Source organism: Catharus ustulatus, chromosome 9, assembly GCF_009819885.2.
Source record: "Catharus ustulatus isolate bCatUst1 chromosome 9, bCatUst1.pri.v2, whole genome shotgun sequence".
Classification (NCBI taxonomy): Eukaryota; Metazoa; Chordata; class Aves; order Passeriformes; family Turdidae; genus Catharus; species Catharus ustulatus.
The window spans coordinates 2,582,730-2,609,362 of record NC_046229.1 but is presented as its reverse complement, the minus strand read 5'-3'; the positions used below and the strand labels follow the sequence as shown (position 1 = coordinate 2,609,362).

The following is a 26,633-nucleotide window of genomic DNA, read 5'->3' as shown; positions in this document are numbered from 1 at the left end:
TTTTTAACATGGACTGGTGTTTTAAATAATGCATGGAAGGATGAGGATCAGTATCCACAGGGTTTGGCCTGTGGTGTCACATCCTATCAAAGGCAGCAGATTCTCCTTGAGAGACACCTGCCTTACTCCAAAAGCAGAAATACTCAACAATTCCCCATCTTCTTGCACTTTTCCCTCATTCAACTGATCAAAGTATTCACATTTCTCACCTCCTTTGGAAAGAGGAGAATTCTAATGCAGACAGATATCCTGAAAATCCTTCCACATATTAAAGGCGTAAGAAAAAATTGAGATACAAGATAGGAATTTCAGGATGGTTCCAGCTTTCAAACAGACAAGAAAATTAGTGAACAATGGGTTGTATCCATTACAGTCTGTCTAAATTTCCTTCACCAGCTCCAGGGTGGGCTGTGGAGAGGCTGGAAAGTGGCTGATTGCAAAATGGAATATCTGGGGAGATCAGATGGAAACACAAAGGATCGGTGGAACAGAGAATGCAAAAGGCAGAAAAGGAAGATGAGGCAGATAGGACTGAGAGGAAAAACAGCCAGGAGGCAGATCTGTGGGAAGATCCTGGAAGGGATCAGTCAGGTAGGAACCAGACAGAGGGAGAGATGAAGTGTTGGTCTGGAATGTGCAGAAAAGCAAAAAAAATACCGAGCACTTAGGATAATTAGCTTTTCTCTAAGTCTGTATAACTTTATCTGCCATTCCTGTTCTCCTGAAGTCCTATCCAAGTGGGAGAGCTGAGCAGTTTGTTTGCTGGAGATTTTATTCCCCTTTTTAAGGGGAGGTTGATGTTTCTGGTAGATCTGCAGCTATAAAACGTTCATGGGTGATTTGGCCAAAAAGAGCTGTGCCTAAATCCCCTGGGAGTTGTCCTGGCCTGACCCTGCTGCCAGCGTGGGATAACTCCCCTTGGTGTCTGCAGTCCTGTCTTGCCCAATCTTGTTTTTAATGGCTCGGGAAATTGGGCTTTTATCACTTCCTAAGGCAAATTCCTTCCCAGGATAACAAAGCTCACTCGGGGAAGGATTTCTGCACACATCCAGAGAGAGGCTGGCAAATGGAAAATTTTTCTTATGTTAAACATGAATTCTGAATAGTTCATCCTATTATTCAGACTTCTAACTCCTTCTCAAACACCTCCTTGTTCTTCTTGCTGTTTTGGGGACCCTGCAGTGAGATCTGAATTGTAATCACATTCATTTTTCTATCAGAAAAAAAAAGAAATTACTCTTGATGATATAAATAATTGTGTAAATTTGGTGTAGCATCAGGGTATGGCACGAACCCCATGTGTGACACAAAGGATGCTCATGAAGAAGACACTTGGAATTTCCTGTTTGCATGTTTTAATTTCCCTTAAAAAGGGTGGGATTTCCATCTCTGCCCCAAAGGAAGGTCCATCCAGGCTCTGTTTCCACTGGATGTGTCCATTCCTCCTGGCAAGCTGGACATTCCCATTTCCAGCCTTATTTTGCTCTCTCCTTTATTCTGTACAACAGATTTATTCCCCATTAAATTTTCCAGTTATTTCTGGGCTCGATCTCATCTCAGTTATCTTCTTTTCTTTGACTTACAGGCTCTGGTTCATCTTACAAATGCAAGGTACAGCTTTTTGTAAACCTTCGTGAAGTTTATTTAATCACCAAGGCTTTACAAGGCCTGACGTGTGAAACTCACTCCACACTTGTGCAACGTGCTGATAAAATCTGATCTTGGCCAACTTCTCCGTGGGAAGTGTGTTTGAATACACTTTACTCGGCTTTTCACAGCCTGTTGTGACTTCTCATTAACTTAAACCCGATGTTTCTTAATAGGTTGGAACAGATAATTATCTTGCCAGTGTTAAGAAGAGTCATCATTCATCTGGAATGGTTCCATGGATAAATAGAAGCTAAATGGGATAATGGCTCTGTCTGCTGGGCACATTGCTCAGGCTGACTCTTCTTCCAAACAAATCAAGTTCAAGCTGGGCATTAGGGAAGTTTTAAGAAGCAAGAATTAGTTTTTAAACTTCACATTCAAAATTTAGCTGCAATGTTGCCAGGACAAGAAGAAATGACCTCAGGTTGTGCCAGGGAAGGGTCATGCTGGACATCAGGAGGAATTTCCTCGTGGAAAGGGTGGTCAGGCACTGGAAGGGACTGGAGTCCCATCCCTGCAGGAATCCAAGGAACGAGGATGTCAGGGCTGGTGGCAGGGTGGGGATCAGGCACAGCTTGGAGTGATGACCTTGGAGGGCTTTTCCAACCTCAGTAATTCTGTTTGTGTGATCTAATCTCAGATTTTTTCACCCTATTTTGAAGAGGTGACAGCAGATGGGCAAGTCTGTTCCAGTGCCCCAAATGCTGTGAGCAAATCCCTGACTCATCCCTTCCCAGGGCTGGCTGGAGCTCACCTGGAATTCTGCCAGAGCTTTTCCAAAGGGAGGTGGCACCACTCTCACTTTCATGCCCAGCAATCCTGAGTCATCTCAGGTAGAAATGGAAATCAGAGATGACACCTGGACTGGTTTTTTTGGGATATTTTATTTTCCTGCACTGGGGTGGTTTTTTCCTGCTCTGTGAGTTCCCTCCAAGCAAATCAAGTGTTTATTGTGGGCACAGAGATGCTTTGCTCTTCTTTGGAACTTGAATTGAGGAATATCAGCAAATCACTGCAGAATTCCACAAATAGGAAAGTTTGGGCTTCTGCTGTGGTTTCTCCTGCAGATGAGCTGATGGGTGTCTGTCTGAGATTCAAATCCTGGTTAAGAAAACATCAATTGAACACTCTGTAGTTTTAAATAACAGGATACTGCATGTGGTCACAGTGTTGTCAGTTGTGGAGCATTAAATTACAAATGCTGCATGTGGTCACAGTGCTGTTAGTACTTTCTGTTTAATTTTGGTTAATGTGTGTTACCTGTTGGCAGAATGCAGTTGTTTTGTGGGCTCTTCATATAAAATATTTCCAGGTGAGCCAAAGTAGCTGCAGAAAATCCATTGAGGGGTGCCAAAGGTGAGAGTGTGACTGAGGGAACCATTGTCTGTGGGTTTGAGCAACAGCTCCTCAGATCCCAGTCCTGGGAGGGTTTTTCCACTGGAATTGTCCCATTAGAGCTGGGAGGGTGAGGAGGGATAGGGGACCAAGCATGCCAGCCTCTGGTACAGCCTGGCACCCCCATGACAGCAATATTGGCACTGGATCTGCTTTTCTGTCCTTGAACCCTCCAAGTTTAAGCCATGTGGTCCCAAAAATCGGGTTAGAGAAGGGTTGTGTGTTAATTAAAAGCAGAGAAGGAGAAGGGATGGACCCAGTGGGCCAAAATCTGAGCTGGTGCCACTTCCCTGTGGCCAGGGCCTGTCCCCAGCTGTGGCTCTGCCCTGGGGATCTGCACAGGCCAGGATGTGCTCACAGGGGAGCTCTGATGCCTTCAGATTCCATGTTTGCCCTGGGAATCCTGGAGTTCTGGATAAGCAGGGCTGCCAGGTGGGCTTCTAAGCCAGGCTTTATTTATTAGAGGGCACTGGCTGTGTCTCTGTGGGTTTATAAACACCTTCATGGGTGTTTACAATTCCTGGTGATTTTTTAATGAAATACAAGAGTTGCCAACACATCAAATAAAAGCAGAACATCCTTGAATATCCCTGCATGCCATGTTTTCTGAAATCAGGGAATAAGCTAAAGGACTGAATGCACTCCAGAACATTGCTGTTCTCTAACTCTCAGCATCCAGCTCTGCCTTCCCTGTGCCCCTCTGGGACCACCCAGCACTGGGGGTCCCTCCAGGGAGCAGGATGTTCATTTTCAGGGAGTTTGATTTGGCTGGCTTTGATTTCACATCCCCTCTCCCACACTCAGTGCTGTCTAATACTTTTCTTCTCCTCCAGGCCAGGATTGTCAGGCTGGCTGGACACAGGGAATGAGGAGGTGCAGGGATTTCCCATGCCATGGAATGTGTGTGCACACCCCACCCTCCACTGCCCTCCCTAAAGCTCCCATCAAACCTGTTCATCCCTGGAGGATGACTCCAAAAACCTTCCTGAGGCTGAGCAGCCTCACAGGCTGCAGTAAATCCTGGCTGGATGAAGTTTGGACACAGGGAATGTCCTACAGTGACCCAGAGCTGAGGCAGGACACGCTGGTTCAACACCACCCTCCCTGTGGTTTGCTGTCTAAAATATAAGTGCAGATTTAAATCTCCATTCAGCTTTTTTCCTGAAGAGTGAAGAATTCTCCCAGCAATGAGCAGCTGCTGGTGTTCAGATCACTCCTTCCAGCCCAGTTTCCAGGAGTTTTCATGCAAGAATCCCTGTGAACTTCAGTGCACAAACCACACCCCTTCTCGTGCACATGGATTCAAACAGCTTGTAAATATTAATAAATAAAACATTCAGTGCACATGGACTCAAATAGCTTGTAAATATTAATAAATAAAACATTCAGCACCGTGTTTCTCTCAGCTCTACCACTGCAGAGTCATTCCACCTCTCTAAAACCTGTGCAGAGATTTTAGGGTGGGTCAATCCATCCCAAAGATTGGCTGCTTCATCAGCCACCAGCACTGCCAAACAAACTCCAGCCCTGGCTCGCTGCCTTTTCCCCCTTGGCTGCTTCTGCTGCCCAGATGGCTCAGCCTGCCAGCACAGAGCATCAAATCATTTTATTCCTGTGACAGCAGCTTGATTCCTGATGGTATAGAATCCATATATTAACAGCATCTCGTGGTTTTTCTCTTTTCCCCTTCCAGGAGTGAATTCCTCTCTTGTTGCTGATTTCATGCCCACATCCTCATGGAACATCTCAAGTGAATTAGATAAAGGTAAGCAGGCACAAAAAATCCCCAAACCACCTGAAATCTGATTTTAAAATCTCCATTTTTTCATGTCTTTACCAAATCAGCAAACAAAGGGGGTCAGGGGTTATTTAAGATAAACCTCATTTGCCTCGGGATCCTTTGGCATTTAATTCCACGTGGTTCTGTGATTTCTGGAGATTGCTGTGGTCACTTCTTGTACCAGGAAAATGTCCCACGTGGCAAAAAGATTTCAAGATGTTCTGTCACATGATTATTCTGGTAGCTCTGGGGATTTTAATTCAAAATTCACAAGCATCAGGCACTCAGTTTGCCCTGATGTGTTTTATTGTGAATTTTTGAGGCTTTAATAATACCAAATACATTTGCAGATGGTAATTAGGTGTAATTTGGAGCTCTCCAAGGGGTATAGATTGTAAAAAAAATGAGAGACTTATAATTCTCCTTCATTTTGTAAATTAAACACTGCTAATTTAAGGCAAATTGCTGAGATTCCCTCATTGCAAGGCGGTGGCTGCAGCTCCTGAGTCAAACCTGTGCACCTTTGAGGATGCTCTCAGCTTCCCTCACTGCACAATTTATCAAAAACTTCTCATTTGCCAACCATTTACTGCTGAGATGGAAATTTCCCCAAGTGGAATTCTGTCCCAGATGGTTTTCCCAACTGTTTTTGTCTGTGTTTTGTTAATGGTTTTTCTGAACATGTGCTCATAATGTTTGATGTTTATGCATAAATATGTTTTCTGTGCTTAAGGATGAGGAGAATATGTAATTCTGGGTACTTTAGGTTGGTTCTTTCACATCTGCCTTCCCAGCAGGACTTTCTGGTGACCCAGGACACAGTGGAGAAGATGAAAGTCAAAGGGCTGGGGCTTGCTGGTGGGAAAGGGAGAAAAGCTTGTGGTTATTCAGCAGAGAATTCCCAAATCCCAGCAAATTGCTGAGGGCAGGTGTTGACAGAATGGATTTTTTTATCCCTCTGCAGGGATTCATCCACGTGCTCAGGGAACATCCCAAAGCTGGGCACAGGTGAAGGTGGTGCTTCCCCCAGGCAGGGTCATGGAAAATTTGCCATCCTGGGGTGCAACAGCTGCTCCAGGCTGGAAGGAGGGTGCAGAAAAAGGGAAAAAGGGCTGGAGTCCCTCTGAATCCCCAAAAAATCCTGAAAAAATCCTGAAAATTCTGCAAAAAATCCAAAAAAAATCCCAAAAAATCCCCCCCAAACCCAAAAAAAGTTAAAAAGAGAGGAAACAGCATTTCAGAAGTTCTTGCTGGAAGCGTTGAGTGTGAGTACTTGGGGATGGTTTGGGTTGGGAGGGACCTTAAAGCCCATCCAGTGCCACCCCAGGGACACTTTCCACTGTCCCAGGGTGCTCCAATGTCCATCTGGGATCCAGGGACAGCCAGAGCTCCCCACCCTCCCAGGGAAGGATTTCCTCCTGATATCCCATCCAATCCTGCTCTCTTCCCATGTTTCTTCCTTGTTTGGCAGATTTCTGTTGTTTTTCAGAAAGCAGGAAATAATTAAGTGGTCTAGAAAATAAAAGTAAAGGCCACAAATGCGCTCAAAGGCTCGGAAATGCCAGAGAAAACAAAACTTTGGTTTTGGAGAGTCCAAGCAGAGGTGCCACTGTGATTGAACCATGTCCCAGGTTACCCCCATGGCACCTGCTCTGAGCTGGAGGTATTGTCAGAACCAGGTCAAAAATGAAATTCTCTGTTTCTAATCCACCTGGAATGTGGCAATTAGCAGAGCTTGGGCTGAGTCCTGCATTCCTGGGGGATTACCAGGCCCCTCTGCTGGAGCTGATTAGCATTTCCAGTGCTGGCAGCTCCCACACCTGAGCTGATTTCCATAGGGGATTAAAAGGAGTTTGTGCCCGAAAAGCTTGGTCAGAGGGGCGGCTTCTGGAGAGCTGCTGCCAGCACAGGCAGCAGGTTTGGTTTTGTTTTGTCTTGTCCCAGGCACTGAGGCTTTCATGTGGGAGCTGCTGCTTCTCCTCAAATTGCAAACTCCACCTTGGATCCAGCCAAGCACACTCTGAGTGTGGCTTCCCATTTCTTCTGCATCCACTTGTGTTCCAGGAGGTCACCCTGCCCTCCCAGTAAAACTCATTTTAAAGCCTGTTAAATTCACCACATGAAAGTGGCTCCCAACCAGATTTCCCCATTAAATCCCTGCCCTGCTCCAACTCTACCTGGTGCCTTTTGGAAACGAGCATCTCCTCCTCCAGTGTGTGCCCTGTGCTGGGCAAGGAGGAACAGCTTGATAATCATATTCTGCATTTTGAAATAATGACTTAATGTGGTGCTTTCCCTCGCTGGGTGAGTTCTGCAGTGATTATCTTACAAGTGAGCCCCATTCAGGTTTCAATTTCTATTAAATAAGCTAAATGGACAGCATTAAACAGTTGCCTGTTTATTCTTTTTAGCAGGAAATGAATTTAAAAGAGACGCAGCCACCCGTGAAGAGCTGTTGAAAGCAGCGATTGATGGGAGGGAGGAGGTGGTTTCTCACCAAAACCTTAAAAAAACAAACAAACTGAGCATAGAAAATAAAAAATAATCACTTTTAAAACAGGGGAGATTTAGCTGTGAGCGTTTCTCTCTCTTTCCCTGCTGGTAAACCATGGTGTGCAGAGGGAATGCCACGAGGGAGGAGGAGAAATGAAAATATGATCCTATAAATATTGAATTCTATAAGGAGGAATGAGTGAAGTTGGGGGGGGGGAAAAAAGGGGGGCTCTGGTGGCAACATGTGAAACTTTTCACTGCCAAGTTTTTGGTTAAGATTCCCTTTGGCTGGGGGAGCAGCCCCAGGTGGGAGATGTCCCATGGGGAGCCCCATGGCACAGGGATTTCTCCTGGGATTTCTCCTCCCCTTCTGCCCCCTCCCACCCCAGCTCCTGCTGCAGATTTTTGGGAATGCTCCCAATTTCCCATCTTTTCCTCCTTTAGAAAGGTGAAGAGTTTCTCCATGCAGCTGCTCCTGTCCCACAAGGCAGAGCAGGGAAGGAGAGGCTTTTCCTTCGTCCTTCCATGCCATGGCAGTTTATTTACAAAGGAACAGGCCTGAGTTGCAATGAGAGCCACTTTACATCTGCCACACTGGAGGAATTGTTTGGGATCTCTTCATCCTTAGGCAAAGATAATAGTGGAGTCTCTTCCAGGAAAGAGTCAGCTTTGGAATATTATTTGAACTGATTTTAAGGATTCAGCTGCAGTGGCTGTTCATCCTGCAAGGCTGCTAAGAGAATGATGCAGCTCCCCTGGAATGGGTGCTGCCAGTGCCCCCATTTTTTTTGCTGCTCATTTTTTTTGCTGCTTCCTCCTTCTTCTCCCAGGATCTCTTCCCTTGGTCCTTCAGCTCCCGAAGAAAACCATTACTGTGAATTTTTGCCTATTTTCCTTTTCCTTTCATGGCCTTGCAGCTCTGGCAAACAAGTATAAAGCCTTGGAGCTTGGGATCCATTTCCAGACCTCCACAATCCCAAGGCCAGGAAGGAGCTTGGGATCCATTTCTAGACATCCAAAATCCCAATGCCAGGAGCTTGGGATCCATTTCCAGACATCACAAACCCAAGGCCAGGAAGGAGCTTGGGATCCATTTCCATTTCCAGACATCACAAACCCAAGGCCAGGAAGGAGCTTGGGATCCATTTCCATTTCCAGACATCCATAATCCCAAGGCCAGGAGCTTGGGAACCATTTCCAGACATCCACAAACCCAAGGTCAGGAACTTGGAATCCATTTCCGTTTCCAGATATCCACAATCCCAAGGCCAGGAGCTTGGGATCCATTTCCATTTCCAGATATCCACAATCCCAAGGCCAGGCTTTGAGCTCCCCACAGCCTCTCTGGGGCACAGCATTTCCCAGTCCCACAGTGCTCCCTGGAACAAACATTCCCTGCAGAGCTTGGCAGCAGGAACCAGGATTTTACAGTTGAAGATTCAGCTGGGATTTATCCTTTACACTCAAATTATCTCAAGGATCACCTCCAGCATTCCTCACCTGGGATGGTCTGAGGATCCATGACTGTGGAGGGTCCAAACTGTGTGTCCTGAACTTCCTGGAGATCCTGGAGTGGGCAGAACATTCCCTGGAAGGGCTGGACAGGAGGAAGATGCAGACACTGGAAGGTCTGCAGGACATCCAGGGTGCAGCCAGGCTGCTCATGGAGCCCTTGGCTCATCCCCACAAATCCAGGCTGAAGGTGCCACCTTGGGATGTCCTTCCAGGCAGGGAAAGGACCTGGCTGGGAGCTCTGAGAGGGAAAATCTCAGTGAGAATTTAACTCTTAGGCAAACTGCATCCCAAACAACAAAACCACCACCAAACATGGGGAAAACCAGGTGGATCAAAAGCCTTTGGCCCCAGTCCTTCAGAGATTCCAGATCCTCCTTTGAAATGCCTGGATGTGAATTTGATCCTTGTGCTGAAAGGGGAAGAGTTACAGCTTTCACATTCATGCACAATTTACCTTTCTATTTTCCTTTATTATCTGGGGGATATGGGGTAAATCAAGCTCCCCTGATGGGGCTCAGGGTTCTGATTCCATTTGTGGGGTCCTGTTAGTAGCAGGGCAGTAAATTACTGTGACTTTGTTTGAAAATTTTTTTAGCCACAGTACATTAGCTCCTTTTGTTTGCTTTTCCACTGACGGAGTGCACGTTTTTATTTGAGAATTTGTGTTTCTTGAATGTCTCATTTATAAATAATACAGGGTGTGAAATTCGAAGGTCACAGAATGCAGCCTGAAAATGAAACCACCCTGAGTAACTTTGGGCTTTCATGGCAAAAATCTTCCACAGAAAACTTCACTTCCATTGGAATTTTTTGTATAATCTGAGTGTGTGCAGTGAATATTGCCCATTATACATAAGGTAACTATATATAATAACCTTTTCCTGGCTCATCCAGCTATCTTTGTTTATTTGAAAGATTGATAGATCAGAGGGTCAAGGGACGTGTTTTATTGTACATTTCTGTTCCAAATTTCCTGACATTTTTGGTTAAAAAAAAAAAAATAGCCCTTTAAAAGGCACAGAAAGGGCTAATAAGAACCAGATCCTAAAGTGATGCTATGTCAAAATGTCAGAAATAACAGCTTTTCTTTGACTCCACAGCATTAATCTTGAGGCACATACCTTTCCATACACCCTCCCTTTAATGCTTGAGTTTTTAATCCCTTGATGGTTTTCAGTAGTTGGCTTTATAGCTGGATGTGGACATTTGTTTACCTATTCCAAATCACTTTTTTTTTTTTTTTTTGGTGATAAAGTTTCGAGGTTTCCTACTTGGGCCATAAAACTGGTTCCTGAGTAAAGAAAAGCTTCATTTCCCCTCAAAGTGACCTCTGAGACATCTGTCCTTAAACTTCACAGTTGTCTGATGAAAGGAGGGGCAGAAGCAACTCTCAAATGCATGCAGGAGTTCCTGGAGAGCAGTGAGTTGTCCAATTCCCACCCAAAAGCAGTGGGATTCAGGCTCCAGATAATTTTTTGGAAATCCAGTTTCCCTCCACAAGCCCAGTGCTGTCTCTAAACTGACAATTATCAGAATATAAAAATTAATTCTGGGAGTCCCAGTGACAGTGGAGATGTGAAAAGCCACCAGGCCTGGAGCTGTGCCCTGCCTGGCTGAGGTCAGGGAGGTGTCCTGGGTGGCACTGAACCCTCTGGATGCAGTCTGGGAAGGGAAAGTCCAGGACAGAACTTCCATGTGCATCCCAAACTGAGTGCTGCACATCTCTGAGGAAAGAAAACTGGGCAAGCTAAGGCAGCAGAAGTTTCCTTTTGTCCCAAGACTCCAGGCTGGATATTTCCATGTGATTATCTGGACTTCTTTAACCCTGACATTCTTGCAGCATCTCTTCCCTCCCACTGTCATTCCTCTTGTTTATTCATTTAAAATGAGTGAAATTCCAAGTGAGAGTTTTCCTTTTACCCCTTTTAATAACAAGGGCTGGTGATCAGACCCATGGGGAGTGAGTTCTGGGCAGATCCAGCAATCCATGGTGAATCCATGGTGAATTCTTTTCCCAAGGGATGTGCACAACCAACTCTTCCATCAGAAATCCTGCTGCCCTCCTTGTCATGGAGCAGCCAGCAAACTCCTCCTGCACCTTCAGTCTGGGTGGGCTCTGTGCTGTGACCTTCTCCAAATTCCAAATGGAAAATTCCCAGTGCAGTGAGCTTGGTGGTGATGGAATTTTGTGAGCATAGAGCACTTCCAGGTGTGGCACCACACTGGATTTGTGGATAATCCAAGGCTCTGAATGAATGAAAATGCAGCTTTCCCTGAGACACTTTTGGGCATTTTTCCAGTGCATGCAGTGAGGAAGAACCAGGGAGCTGCCAAACCTTTCATTTCACACAGAGAATTCAAGGATGGGGCTTGATCAGCCTGGTCTCAAGGAAGAGACCCTGCCCATGGCAGGGTTTGGAATGAGCTGAACACTGAGGTCCCTCCCAGCCCAAACCATTCCAGGATTCCATAAATGCAACAAGGACTGGAATATTGGTGTTCCCATGCCTTGCTCCAGCCAGTCAGGTTCTGTTTTTTGTGCTGCAGGGCAGGTTTGAATCTTCAAATCCAGAATTAAACAGGGCAGCAGCTGGAAAAGGTGTCCCCACAGCTGCTTGAGGAAAGGTCTGGAGATGTTTCAGAGATCTGTGTTGTTCCCCATCTGTAATGGAAGGGACTTGGCTCCCCAACCTCTCCTGTGCACCTGGATTAAAGCTGGGTTAGGCTTAATATTAGTTTTTCTTTGAATATTTCGAAAGATCAGAAGGGTAGCGAGAGAAGGATAAATGAAACAACAACTCCTCTCATGAAATGACCCTTCCAAGGTCTAATCCTGCATCCCCATCGTGCCTTAAACACCTTGTGAAATCAGAAACATGCAGCACACACGGTGCTGGGGGGAAAGGTCTCGCTGTGGCCAGCAAAATCCTGCAGGCCAGGAGGGAGTTCCTGCTCCAAGATGTGTCTTTGGAAATTTAAGCTCACAGAGCAGATTAACATTCCTTGGCCAGCCAGGACGAGCTTTTATTTTGAAAGCCACCTGGGTTCCACTTAAAAGTAGTAGAATAGTGGAGGATTTATTAGGACTGGGCAGGCTCCTATTTAACAATGTCAAGGCAGAGCTGTGGAAATACAGACACTTCTCTTCTTTGGAGACACACAATGCTCTGCACTGGGTCCTTGCACAGCTGTTGCTGTTCTGTAACATCAAACCAGCACAAAGTTTGGCCATGAAGGATACCTAATATTTGGCTTTTATATGCAGTGTCTCCAATTTATGCGCTCAGAATCATGAGGATGACTTATGATGTGTTGTGTTTGCCTTGGCAATGGCTCAAACCCAGAAATATATTTCAGGCTTGGCTTTCCAGATATTATCTCAAGTCATTTAAAAGTTCATTATAGGGCACCCGCTAGTGCTGCTCTAGTAAAGGGGCTGTCAGCATTTTTCAAGGGTTTATAACTCAGCCATTAAAAAAAAAACTCTCTGTGGGCTGAAACTTGGCATTCGGGGTCTAGGCCCAGCAGTAAATTGTTTTTACAAATTAAAAAAAAATCAGTTTGACTATTATTAAATTATAGGTGGGCTAAATTTTATTTAGAACTCTTTCAGGCTATTCTCCCGTACTTCTGTAAATTAAAACATTTCCCAAATGTTTTTATGGAGTGCTACTCTAAAATATGGACAGGCTTTTGTTCAGTGCTGGAAACCCTGAGATTTAACTTAAAATGTAATAGTGCTTATCCCAGCATAGCACTTTTCACCTTCAAAGTGCTTTATGAGCATTATCTCATTAATGTACATAGCAGCCTCCCCATGATGTAAGAGGGATTATTATCCTCACTTTATGGCTGCAGACATCGAGCCAAAAGGTTTAAGGCTGTTTTTAAAAGGCCTTAGTTGCACAAATCCCATGTGAGCTTTGATTGGCTTTGGGTGTCTACTTCCCTTTGGCTCTTCTAAAAATCACAACTGAGCTGATTCACCCAGGGCTGCTCTGAGCCAGGATTAAACTCAGACTTTCCAAAGGCCAGTGCCACCAGACTGGATGGTTCCCAGTACACAAAAACCATCCTTTTTTCTGAGAATTGTTGGGTAGGTCAGAGGGAGAGCTCCTGGATGGCAGGAGAGGCTCAGATGAATTATGGTGAAATGCTTTGGGTTGGAAGGGACTTAAAGTTCATCCCATTCCATCCCTGCCAAGGGAACACCTTCCTCTAGCCCAGGCTGGCCTTGGACACTCCAGGGACACCCTGTGCCAGAGCCTCCCCACCCTCACAGGGAGGAATTTTCCTTTGATGGGCTTTGGAAGGGGAGAAACACAATGAAAATACAACTGGGCTTCTCCCCACACCAGGCAAGGGCAGCAGTGGATGAGTTTGGTGCATGCCAGGGAAGGGATGCTCATCATTTTGTGTCTCAGTAGCAATGCAAGGATTTTGGGGAGTTCATTTTCAGTTCCAAAACTGCTTTGTCTGTAAGAAACATCTCCCAGAGCTCCCAATGGCTCCAAACCTGCCCTGCTCAAATCTCATCTCAGGGGAGCTGCTTGCTCTGGTTTATGATTCAGATGCTAAATTTATGGCTTTGAGGACTAATGTAGGGTGAATTTAGCAGATGAATTTGTTTTGGTGTTTGTGCAGTTGCTCATGGAGGAAGGTGCAGAACAATGAGAGGAGTCAGCAGCTCCTGAGGCCACTCGAGTTGGTACTTACAGAGAAATTGCAGCCACACTTTTTCACTCACTTATGATTTCTATTGACACTTCAGAATCCTTTTCCAGCCTTTGGAAACCTGCCCTACACCCTCACTCCTTTATTTGCCTGTGCTGTGTTCCTCAGGACCTTTAAAGCATTCTGTTCACTGTGCTGTGTGTCAGGAACCCATCCAGAGCTGTTCTCTCCCTGTTAGGCTGAGGCAGGCTCAGGAACATGATCAGGAATGATATCAGGAGTGGCTGCGGTACAGAAATGTTACCTTGGGTAATTAACTGCGGTTCTCCGCTCCCAGGCTGTGAGTGGGGCTTTATTAAACCCAGATTGTGCAGACAGCCCAGCAATCAACTCTGCTTCCCAGGGAGGTGTTGGGATGGCAGGGCAGAAACATTCCTTGGATGGAGCTTGGAGAAATGCTCTTGGGGAGCTGAGAGATGTCAGACCCTGCTGTCTGTCCTGCAGGGATGGGATCTCTGCCTTTTTAACCCCATCCACAGATTTCCTAAATCCAGGGATCCATGGGAGTGTAGGAACAGCTGTATTTTCATAGAATCACAGAATGTTCAGCTTGGAAAAGGCTTTTAAGATAATTAAGTCACACCACCACCATGTTCACCACTGAGCCACATCCCCTCGTGTTTTTTGAACATTCCCAGGGATGGTGGCTCCACCACTGCCCTGGGTTTCAACACTTTACAACTCTTTATCCCTGATACCCAATCTAAACCTCCCCTGGTGCAGCTTGAGGCCGTTCCCTCTCATCCTGTCCCTTGTTCCCTGAGACAAGCACAGTTTCACACCTGCACATTAGAACTGAATTGCAAAAAAAAATGCACGTGGAAAGAAAAATATCTGCGGGCAGGACCTCGGTGCCAAATGTTTGTCCCTAATGGCTCCTGGGACCAGGTGAGGACAGGGACGCCTTGTTCAAAGTGCTGTGCAAACACAGGGTAAGTGGTGTGCTAAACAGATTAAAAACAAAGGCAGGAGATACTGCTCTCCACAGAGCATAATGAAGGGAGGAGCTGGGCAAGCCAAGATTACAGGAATAATTAGGGAAGTGGCTTACTTAGGCAGGTTGGGTGGCTGAGCTGGTTTGGAACGTGCTGCAGGGGTTTTTCACACTTTCAGGAAGGTTTTGTGCTGGAGTTAACTGCAGATGGATTTGAGAGTGATGGAGCACAAGCAGCACAGCACCAGCTTGGGGATTCCCCATCCCTGGAAGTGTCCAAGGCCAGGTTGGACAGGGCTTGGAGCAATCTGGGATGGTGGAAGGTGTCCCTGCCCATGGCAGGGGGAGGGACTGGATGAACTGCAAGGTCCCTTCCCATCCAAATAATTCTGTCATTCCAAGTTCACTGACTGATTCTGCCTTGTCTTGACCTCCTGGTTTGGCTCTGAGAGTTCAGGAGCCAGATCCAGTTGGGATTTCTCATTCCTTGGCCACCCTGCTGGGACAGCCAGCAGCTGATGATGGCTCTGAGCACTAATGGCCACTGTTAGGTTTGAACTCTTGACATGGAGATGAAAGCCTCAGGATTCCATTCCCCATTCCCAATCCATCTCCCTCCCTGCCTTTAAAGGCTTTGATGAAATGTGAATACAGTGAATCTGGGAATGGGCCCTTCCTGAAGAATGCCCAGTGAAATAGCCCCTGACAGAAGGCAGTGCTCAGGAATGGATTAGGAGAGATTCATCTTCATCATTTTAATTTAATTTGATTTTTCAATCACAAGCCCTACTTCAGATTGGAGATTATCTTAACCATGGAAATACTGAGTGAGAATAAAATCTCCTCTCCCAGATATGATCCCTATTCCTCATCTCTGCAGTTGGTGCTTACAAAATCATGGATAACACACTATCTGCTCTGCCTGTGAGTCACTAAAAATGGCTTGGAGACAGGATCTCAGAATCCTGGGGTGCTCTGGGTTGGAAGAGACGTTAAATTTCATCTCATCCCACCCCTGCCATGGCAGAGACACCTTGCACTGCCCAGGCTGCTCCAAACCCCAGTGTCCAACCTGGGACAATTCCAGGGATCCAGGAGCAGGGTAACAGGATTTTCACTTCTGAATGATTCCTTTCAAATATTCCTGTATTTGGTGGATTCTGGCATGAGCAGAGCCGGGTCAGCATCAAAACGAACAACTGAAGCGCTGAGATGTTTTTCATGTTTATTGGTTAGGAAAAAGAAAAGAAAAAGAGCAGCAGTGTTTTTTTCTGAAAATGAAACCAAATAGGAGATGTTGAAACAGCAGAGGGGACCCTGATATCTCCATGTGTGTCCTTCCCAAAGACAAGCAGGAGCTTTGTCCACAATGACACTCCCCCTTCTTCTCTCTCCACCCCCAGATTATTTCCTGACGCTGGACGAACCCATGAACAACATCACCACCACCCTGGGCCAGACAGCAGAGCTGCACTGCAAGGTGTCAGGGAACCCCCCTCCCACGGTGAGGTGGCTGAAGAACGACGCTCCCGTGGTGCAGGAGCCGCGCAGGATCTCCTTCCGAGCCACCCCCTACGGCTCCCGCCTGCGCATCCGCAACCTGGACACCACCGACACCGGCTACTTCCAGTGCGTGGCCACCAACGGCAGGAGGAGCGTGTCCACCACGGGGGTGCTCTTTGTCAAGTTTGGTGAGTGTCCTGGTTTGGAGGGCAGGTGTCTGCTGAGAAAGGCAGGAATGAAATGGAGAATGTAAACCCCCTCCCTCCAAATTATTGTAATTTTGAAATCAAGGGGCTCTCAGGCAAAGATATGGGAATTAGGAATAACAGTTCTTTACTAGGGAAATTAAAATAGAAATACAACACTACAAAGAACAAACCCCAAACCCTGACACAGTCAGAGTACAGCCTGACACCCGTCAGGCAGGGTGTTGGCAGCAGTCCCATCCCATGGTGGCTGCATCCTCCTGCAGTGACAGATGTGGCTCAGCTGGAGCAGTGCTCCTGTACAAGGTGCAGTTTCCCTCCGGAGCTCCAGTGGGGATGTGGAGAAATCCGGTTTCCCTCTGGAGTCCAGTGGAGAAAGGGGCTCCCTTAGTGTCCCAAAACCTCTGTTTTTATCTTGGTAAGAAATGTTGGGCTCTTCCCCCTGGCTGGAGCAACTCCCAATGGGATGCAGTAATTTTATCAGTGCCACAGTGGGACTCAATGGCCATTAGCAAAAGATAACTCTGGATAAGGATGGGTTGTGGAAAGATAAAGAACACTGCCCCACCTGGTTTATAAACATGGCCATTAACAGGAGATATCCCACAGAGATCAGGATCACTGCCCCACCCAGTCTCACAGAAGGTGATAGAACAGATACTTTTGGTCACATCCTGTATTTCAACCCAAGACAGAGTTGGCTCCTCTTCAACTCTTCCAGCTCTTATGAGGAGGCAGTGTTTATCCAGGGAGAGCAGTGTGCTGGTGGAGTGCTGTTACTGTCCGTGGTTCCAGAGCAGTGTACAGACAGTAACATGGCAACTGTCTTGCAGGAGCAGGAAAGAGCAATTTATTCAAAGAAATCATAGATTTAAATAACATACATTGTGCAAAACAAATCCAGAGGATTCATTGGTCAGAGAAGGAACACCTCTTTAGAAACAACACATTCTCTAGCAGGTGTTTATCCATTTATTGAATTGTCTGAAACCTTTCTCCTGGGAAAGAGTCAGAGCTGGGAAAAATCCTGCCAGGCCTCTGACACTTGCCCACAGAGTGGAGTCATGGAATTGTTCAGGTTGGGAAAGGCAAATTTTTTAAACTTATTGTTTAACATTGGTTGTTAAGCTTATTGTTTAATGTTATTAGTATGTTAAATTTATTTGTTAAACCCAGATTGTGCAGACAGCCCAGCAATCCATGGGCTGCCTGCAACTCTGCTTCCCACAGAGGGTGTTGGGATGGCAGGGTAAAAACATTCCTTGGGATGGAGCTTGGAGAAATGCTCCTGGGGAGCTGAGCTGTGGGGCAGCCCTGGGAGATGTCAGACCCTGCTGTCTGTCCTGCAGGCTGGGATCTCTGCCCTTTTAACCCCATCCACAAATTTCCTAAATCCAGGGATCCATGGCAGTGTAGGAACAGCTGTATTTTCATAGAATTATGGAATGTTCAGCTGGAAAAGAGCTCCAAGATCATCAAGCCCAGCACCAGGACCATGTTCATCATTAAACCATGTCCCAGGTGCCCCATCCATGTTTTTCCAGTTGTAGGGATGATGACTCCACCACTGCCTTGGGCAGACTGTTCCTTTCTTTTGGAGGAGAAATTTTCCCAATATCCAACCTAAACCTCCCCTGGCAGAGCTTGGGGCTGTTCCCTCTCCTCCTGTCCCTGATCCCAGATCCCAGATCCCAAATCCTCCCTGGCAGGGACTTGTGCAGAGCCACCAGGGCCCCTCTGAGCCTCCTTTTCTCCAGGCTGAGCCCCATTAATGTGGTACCTGGGTAGATTGAGACCAGAGGAGAAAAACTCCTTTATTCTGAGTGACCTCTGTGTCTGGTGAGTGAGAAATTTCAGCTGGCACTGCAGGCTGAGGGCCTGAAATGAGACACATATATACCTGTCAGGGGAAATAAGCACTCATTCTTCCAAGTTTATATTGAGATAACTGCCTTCAAAGCTGATCTCAGCACTCAGAAGATTCCCAACAAGAAACAGGTTTTGTGTGTCTTCTCCTCCTCCACGCTCAGGGAGAAATAATTCACTGAGATGAAAATATTTGCACACAGTCCTGGTTAATCCTCTTTGGAACTGGACAAATAACACACAGGGAATGATGGATGTGATGAGTTTCACCATCTTTTTTTCCTAAATCTCCCATGTTTTCTGATTTCTGATAAGAAATTAATCATTGGATGTTCTGCTAAGGCAGTTGCAAGAGGAGGGTGAGCTGCTCACCTGTTTATTGTCCTCGTGTCGAGTCCTGCAGCCAATCCAGGCTTGTCTTTGGTGCTGAGGGACTGTCACTCCTCTGTCCAACCCCATAAACCACAGCCAGCACCACAGACTGGTGCTTTTATCTTTTAAAAGGTTTTCAAAAGCTTCCTGCTTGCTACCTCGCTGTAACTCATCCTGCTGTTTTTCTTCTGTCACTTTTCCAGGTCCCCCGCCAACAGCGAGCCCAGGATCCTCGTAAGTCCTTTCATGTCTCTTCTGTGGGCTCATTAATCTTGCATTTCAGCAGTCAGAAGTTCATTTGTCATTCAGTGTGACAGGAGCACTTTTACATTCTGCTTTTTAAGTCAGATAGGATGGTAATTTATTATAACTGAGTTATCTGTCTCGCAGTTGTATTTTCATGTTATCGTGTCAACTCCTATTTCTTAGCCCAGACTTCTTAATTTCCAATATCATTACCTTTAGATCTTCTGGTGCCTTCAGTCTGTGAAGTAATTTCAGTGCACCTACAGGTACTTCATCCATGTCACAGCCCAATCTGGAAAATATTTATCACTACAAGCAGATTTTACTACCCAGGGGCTTCTTGCTGATTTTAAGGGTCGTAAACTGTGCCTGTGTCTCTGTACCTGTATTAATAAAGTGTCTGAAACCTGAGGATTTAAAGATTGAGGAGGTGGGTGGGAGCAGAGGCTGTTTGTACCACAGCTCCCTGCGTCCTGGAGCTCAGGTTTGGCTCCTGCTGCAGGGTCTGAGCCCTTCCCACGTTGTATTTTGGCAGTGGAGCTTCTGTCTTGGGCACTTTCTATCTCTAATTTCAAAATTAGATCAAACCTGCTCACCTTTGCAGTGCCTTACTGCTCTCAAGTGTGATTTCCAGTTGTGTCCAGCTTGTTCACATCTCACTTTGTGGAAGAATATTGAAAATCCACCTCTCCTGATGAGGGGAGAGAAACACAGAACCAACTAAATAAAAAAATGAATCCATTAATGCAATTAATGCAATTACAAGGGATGCAAAAAGCTGGGGATATGAATGTTCCTGACTCCTTATGGAAGATCTTCCATGAATTATTGCAGAGGTTATAGAAGAGAAGCATCTGACCACAAAAGGATGTTGTAGGATGCCCTCTAATGGAACAGCCTAAAATGTGGTTTTATCTTCCCCTGGTGTGGAATCCTGGGCTTTGTTTTGGAGGGGCAGCTCTTGGCTGGGATTTCAGCTCAGTGTGGTGACTGTGGGGTTCTGGGTGCTGTGGGATTTAGGGGCTGCTGGGCTCTCCAGCATTTTGGAGACTTGATGGATGAGGTGAGAAAATGGGGATTTTGTGCTGCTCCCACCTAGTTTGGGGTTTTTGAAATGTGTGGGGTTAAACAAAAAACAACACATCCTTGAGGTCAGAACCCAAGTGAGAGCAGTGTGAGCACAGAGAACAGAGCTGGGCTGGAATTTCTCTGTCTAGGCACTCAGGATTGCCTCACTTTTTGAAACAAAATACATTTGGAAACCCTTTTTTTCCCATTTTTAGTTTCTGGCAGGGTTTTGGTGGATTTTTTCCTCCCACTTTCAAAAAAAAAAAAAAAAGGGCCACAAGTTTACCAGCTGAAATACACACAGAGGATGGGAAAAGGTGAAAAGAAAGGGAGACGTCTTCTTTAATAGTTGATTTTATAGTTGTGCCTTATAGTTTTGTGACCAAAAAAGATATTTAATCACGTTTCAGTTGCATGCTGTGAAATGCAGGAGGGAAATTACCTCAAATTCTGGGTTTTTTTGTGTCTGCTGTTCCTTCCATGCAAAGAATATCCTGGGGATTGGATTGTGTGACTCACTCACATGCAGCCTTCTCCCTGCACAAGTTGAAAAGTGAATTTGTAGCTATGAAGTTAATTTTTCTGCTTTTTTTTTCTGTGAAAACCAAGCCCATCTGTGCCAGTTTTCAAGCTCCAGGGTGAGAGATGAAATAAATACCTGGTTGACCTCCCTCATCATCCTCCCTCTGGGGAAATATTTCCTTGGGAATAGTCTGCAAGTTGGGTCACAAAATTTAGAACAAAACTGATGGCAAGTTCCTGGGCCTGCTTTTCCCTTGTCTTTATCAGTCACCCATGAGTGGAAGGTTCTGTTCATTTACAGGTTTCATTTGAGGATCATGTTTTTAAAAGTATCCACACACTCAGCACTTTTCCTTCCATAATTTATAGGTGCAGAGCTGTGCCCTGATGTGATGGCAGGAAAACAGATTGGCCAAGTGTGAATGTTAAATGATGATTTGTGTGAAAGGAGACAGGCAGGGATAGAGAACACAATAATTCATGTGTGGTATTTTTGCTGCTTTCCCTAAGGTGTCTGAGAGCCAAAAGTCTGATTTGGAAATCAGTGTGAGGCAAAGGCAGCAGTGCTGTCCCTGAGGAACAAAGGGTGGGCAACCCTCAACATCCTTTAACTCTGCCCTGTTGGACAAGCTGTAAAACCCCTGGCATCACCTTCCATGGTCCTGCTCTGACTTAGCTGGGAGAAGCTTCTTTTGTTAAAAAAAAAACCAAAACAAAACAACAAACAAGCCCTGCTGGCGCTTTGTGAATAAATCATTCTTTTATCTTTGGGTGCTGCAGATGCAGGGCAGCTCAGGGGATGTGGGGAGGGTGTCAATGCTGATGTTCCACATCTGGATGTGTCCCCAAGAGGCAGCTCCAGGCTCTCCAGCTGCTGGAATCATTTCCAAAACGAGAATGGTGTCAAGGGCACCTCCACAGAGCCTGGGAGGGGCAGAGGGGTCGGGGAGCTCTGGATGCAAAAAGCCACCCTCAGCTGATGCACCTCCTTCTTTTATCCATGAATTTCTGAATTCAGACACTAATTGGGTTGACTGAACAATTTTGGGGAGATCATTTTGGTGGCTCACTCATGTATTTGTGCATTGCTCTGTGTATTGTGCACACAAATGTGTCACAGAATCCCAGAAGGGTTTGGGTTGGAAGGGACCTCAAAGATTTAATTCCAAAGATCTAATTAGACTGGACCTAATTCCAACCCCCTGCCATGGACACCTTCCCCTAAAACCAGGAATTTGCACATTGCTTCTCAAAATGTCCCCAAAAAACCAGATTTTTAACTTTATTTTTGAAGTTCCTGTGCTCACATCCCTTTGGAACTCATTTTTTATCCCTCATCCATGGCAGGGTTGGTCCTTTAGGGACACAGGAATGTGTGTGTGCCCCTCAGGTGTGGCTGCAGAGATCAGAGCCAGGTCAGAGCACAGCAGATCCCTGCAGATGAGAGAATTTCATCTAACAGCAGAGATGCTTTGGCCTGGGAAATGCTTCTGTGCCCAATCTTTTTGTTGTTTTTGTCTCACTCTCCATTGTTCCCATTACCTGGAGCCTTGGCTTTGTGCTCATCCCAAACTTTTCCCACTGCAGGAGAAATCCTGGGCACAAATCACTGAAATTAGAGGTGGTGGAGCAAGAACTTCCACAAGAGCTGTAGTGAAAATGAAAAAGGAAAATGCCAGTTTACATGGGCTGGGGTAAAAATGAGCTGGAAAAACCCTGTGGGAAGAATGCAGGAAAATGCTCTGTATTTATTGTTTATTCTGTTGTGAGCATGTTCTGCAGAGCTTTAACCTGGATGTGTATGGCAGGGATTTATTCCCAAGTGGAATCTGTGCAGGCTGGTGCCAGCAGTTCTCTGGAACAGTCCTTTTGTTCTTCATGGAGCCTTTTCTATATATAAATCTCCTAAATATGGCATTGTTTTGTTCTTTATTTAACCACTGGGAACGAGGAGAGGGGAAAAGAGGAGACAAGAGGACTGTAATTTTAAGGAGCATCTGATTCATAAAATGAAATGGGGTTTGTGATTCCCAGAAATAACTTGTGAAACCACAAACCCCCCCTGGATTTTCCCATCTCTTTCAATGATTGAGATTATTTTTTTAATTTCTTTTTTTTTTTAACTTTCAGCTAAACACATCTGGGTTTTTTAGTAAAACAGATCTTTTGTACAGTGGCTCTGTGTGCCAGCATGGTTCCTGCAACAAGAAAATGTGTAAGCACTGGCCAGCATCCAGGTGAGGCTTGGCCAACTGTGTGATTGTGGATTTCAAAGAGGAACACAGAGACTTCCCTCTTTTGGCCACAGAAAGTGAAATTTAGAGAAGAAAAAAATGTCAGTGAAGAGGCCAGAACAGATTCACTGCTCCAGCAGCATCCTGAGACAACATCCCTGCACTCTGGCTGCCAGCTTTGACTCCTGGAATGTTGGAATTCCAGCCTGCCCCACGTTTTGTGGCTGGCACAGAAACTCCCTCCTGCTGTTCAGTGATGGAAATTTGGAATGAGGACTGGACCCAATTCCCAGGTGTTTTTGGTGTGGGATCTTTTACAGTCCCACTGTGTGCTGGTGTAGGATCTGAGACACAACCCTGAAGTGGGATATTCCATGCAGAAGCCAATATAAATATATTTTAGGGGGGGAAAAAAAGCCCCCACGTGGTGCAAGGCTGGAGCCTGAGTGGCTGATGCTGACACAAACCATGTTCCATCCTGCTGCATGACTTCATCCCAGGCACAAGAATCCTCATTTCCCAGGGCTCAGGCAGGTTATCTGCTGGGAGCAGGCCAGGCTGGGATGGGAATGTTCCCAGGGAGAGCTGGCCCTGTCCCCTCCAGGGCTCTTTGATCTGCTGCACACTTATCTCTCCTTGTCTCACCTTTCCACTGCATGGTCCTGCTCTGGCACTGGGGACAGTGAAGTGCCTGCTGAGAGTGCACAGGTTTTGTTGTTTTTTGTTTTTTTTTTCTTGGATTTTCCTGAGCGAGCAAAAAGGACTGAACACCTCTGGGTGAGTGTGATACAGAATTTAGGAAGGCCCAGCTGTGTCTTGTATGAAGTGAACTGGCCACAGAGCCTGTTCCAGGGGGTTTTATCCACCTCAGGGTACTTAGGTAGCTAAATATACACCTTATCTAAATATACACCTTATCTAAATATACACCTTATCTGGGAATCCCAGGCTCCTTTGCCTCTTCACCTCCCCTTATCTCCCAGACATGTGGGGAGCTGAGCCCAAGCAAGATTTAAGGGGTGTTTGAGGGGCCTGAAGAGCCCCTGGGCACCTGCTCTGGGGGAGAGCCCTGGAACAGAGAAGAGAATGGAATCACAGGAAAGGACCTTAAATCCCACCCAGTGCCACCCTGGCATGGCAGGGACATCTCCCACCATCCCAGGCTGCTCCAAACCTCTCCTGGGACACTTCCAGGGATCCAGGGGCAGCCACAGCTTCTCTGCTCCTGTGCCAGGACCTCCCCACCCTCCCAACCAGGAATTTATTCCCAAAATCCCAAATCCCAAAAGCTGTTCCTGTGTGCTGTGTGAGCAGTGCTGCAAACAGCCACAGTCCTTGCCATGAAGTGGCTTAAATTGTATTTTGTTGTGTTGTGGCAAGCCTACAGAAAAGAAATTGGCCTGGAGTTGGGTGAAAGATTGACCTTAGAAAGTGGTTCTGACTTTTGAAAGGTGTCTGATAACAATTCCTGCAGATTTCAGCTGAAGTGTTCCCTTATCTGGGGCAGTGCAAACAGAAACCCCTCCTGCCCACACGTGGCACAGGGGAAAAGCCCAGCCCAGCCTGGAGACAGAGCTGAATTATCTGAAAACAAATTAATTACAGAGGTGTCAATATTTTTTTAAGCAGGGAGGGAGAAGGGAGTGAAGTGCATTAGAGCTGGGCATGGGGAGCACCAAGGAAAGACAATGTGCTGTTGAAGAGCTGCCTTGGTTTTCCTTCTGTGCAGGATCACCCAGAGCAGCTACAGATGGGAATAAATGTTTGGGGTGCAAGTGGCCTTTGTGGGACTCTCCAGGCAGGATTGGAGGAGTTTGGGACTTAAATTTCCAGCAGAATTTCACACAACAGTCAGTATTCCCTGGCCTGGCATGTGGGATTTGTGGCCAGATCCTGGAGACTGAGGGGGTTGAGAGTGAGGATAGCCCTGAAAGAGGCATTTGTGCTGTCATTCTATCTTTATTGCTTTTATTTATATATCAGGGACTTTATTTATATTCATATTTATATATATAGCAAGACCTTATTGCCTTTTTAACCCTAGATCCAGGAAATTCTCAAATCCCTCACAGGGTCCTGATTATTCATTGGACTCAAAGATTTTTCCCAATCTTTGTAAATCTATGATTCCAAGGGGACTGATAAGTAAAGTACAAATATAGGATAAATTTTCCTTTCTCTAATTGAATATCTCAGTTATCAGGCTTTCCACAGCACTAAAGAAATCCTGTGATGACATAATTTAATCCTGAGTTACAGATTCTGTGCCTGTTTTCCTGATTTATTTAAATAGGAGCAAAGTGAGGATCATTTTGAAGTTTTTGACAACAGAAAAGCAAAAAATAAATCAGGAAAGGCTGGAAAGTTGCATTACTTCTCTGATAATTCCCTCCAGACTGTTGTGTTCATGGAGATATTCTTCAACTGTTGTAAAAAATAATAAATATCATTAAGCCCAGTTGGCAGTCTGGGTCTGACTAATAATAAACCCAGTCTTGTGAGTTAAACCAAACCTGCCAAATATTGTTCCCATTAATGCCTCAGTGTCACCCAGAGCCTTTTTTCCTTTTTCCCAGGGGAAGTTGGCTGGGTTGGAGTTCATCCCCCAGGACAGGGGACCTGTGTTCCTAAACTCCCCACTGAGTCTGCTTGGAAACAAAACTCTTGGATTTGATTAAAGATTCTGAGCTTCCAAGCTTTGCTTTTCTTGCCTGAGGCCATCAGGCATTTGTCTCAGAAAATAAAAAAGGCACAGCCCCCAGCCCAGCAGAGAGGGAGATGCTGGCTGTGCTTCAGAGCAGAGCCATAATCTGCTTTTCCCATATTTCATGTGGTCATTCCAGGTAACAGCTCTTTTGAAGCCAACCCCAAAAAATCCCTCGTGGAGCTGCTGAAATTTTGCAGCAGCACCTTGAGCCAAACCACTGGGTTTCTGTGAAGCATTCCAGTGTTTGCTCTTTAAGACAGTTTTAATCAAAAAATTCTCATTTAGCTCTAATCAGAAGGACATTTTAAGTGGCTTAGAGGGATTTCTTTGAGCCTGAAGGCTGTGAGGAAAAATCTGACAATATTCCAGTGACAATGGAGTTCAGCCATCCTGGCCTGGGTCAGGTTTCAGTCCTGGCTCAGCAGAGCCTGGCTTTGGAAGGGCTTGGCCTGAATGTGTGTTGTGAGCTTAAAGAGGACAAATCAAAAATGATGTTTTAGAGGGTCTCTAACCTGAGAGATTAAACCTGATTTTTGTTATGCTTGAGACAACACAGGAAAATTACTGATCTGTTGTTTTATTTGTGTTAAATCCATCCCAGTTCCTTCTCCAGAGAACTTTCACTGCAGAGTTGCTAAAACAGAGGTGGGAAATGTTGTTTTGGGGACAAGGATTGTATTTTACAGTGGAAAATACACCTCAGTCCCAGGCTTTGGGAGCTCTCTGTTCTGGTTTGGGGGTTTGCTGGTCTATCTTAGGCAGTTAAAAAATAAAATACAACAAAAAGTTAAATTCTTTGATACCAAGGTCCTTGATTTCCCTCCCCACCAGCCTGTGGGGGGTTCAGAGTCATTCCAGGTGCTGGAGAACACATAACTTGAGTTTCTCTATCCCCACTGCCTTTGTTACCCAATGTTTTACTCCTGGGGAAGGGTGGAAAGGGCTGCAAGGAGGGAAGGAGGGAAATAATTCTGTAACCTGGGTGCTCATGGTGTAAAATGGTGTCTGGCTGTGATAACTGAGTCAGAAAAGTGACAAATGAAACTGTGATTTAATTAGGATTTTCTGAAAGAGAAAATGGAACATCTCTCACGTGCAACAAGTGGGTTCCAAGTCCTTGTTTTACCTCAAACCCTGCAGGGTTTGGTGGCCCAGTGCTGCTCTAGAACTTTCCTGGGAATGGCTGGGTGGAAGGATGGGATAAAGAACAATTCACACATTTCACAACCCAGTTATAATATCTGAGGTCACCTCCAAGGTACACGAGGTTCCCCTGTGCCACAAGACCTTTAACTATGAGGGAAATCTCATTTAAAGGCCTCTGATATTTCTGTGCTCACAGTAAAATCTCAGCAGTAAAATCTCAGTGGGCAAATCTCAATCTCTGCCTCATTTTGTTCTTTTTCTT

The 26,633-nt window shown here is 45.7% G+C and overlaps 1 protein-coding gene across 1 annotated transcript in view; it reads left to right on the top strand.

The window, feature by feature from the left end:
• Positions 1-26,633, top strand: part of ROR1 (receptor tyrosine kinase like orphan receptor 1) — a 148,585-nt gene that overhangs the window by 95,998 nt on the left and 25,954 nt on the right. The window contains exons 2-4 of the mRNA XM_033068037.1: positions 4,739-4,810; positions 15,905-16,192; positions 18,652-18,682. Of these exons, the coding sequence (XP_032923928.1) occupies positions 4,739-4,810; positions 15,905-16,192; positions 18,652-18,682 (391 nt within the window). The remainder of the gene's footprint in view (positions 1-4,738; positions 4,811-15,904; positions 16,193-18,651; positions 18,683-26,633) is intronic.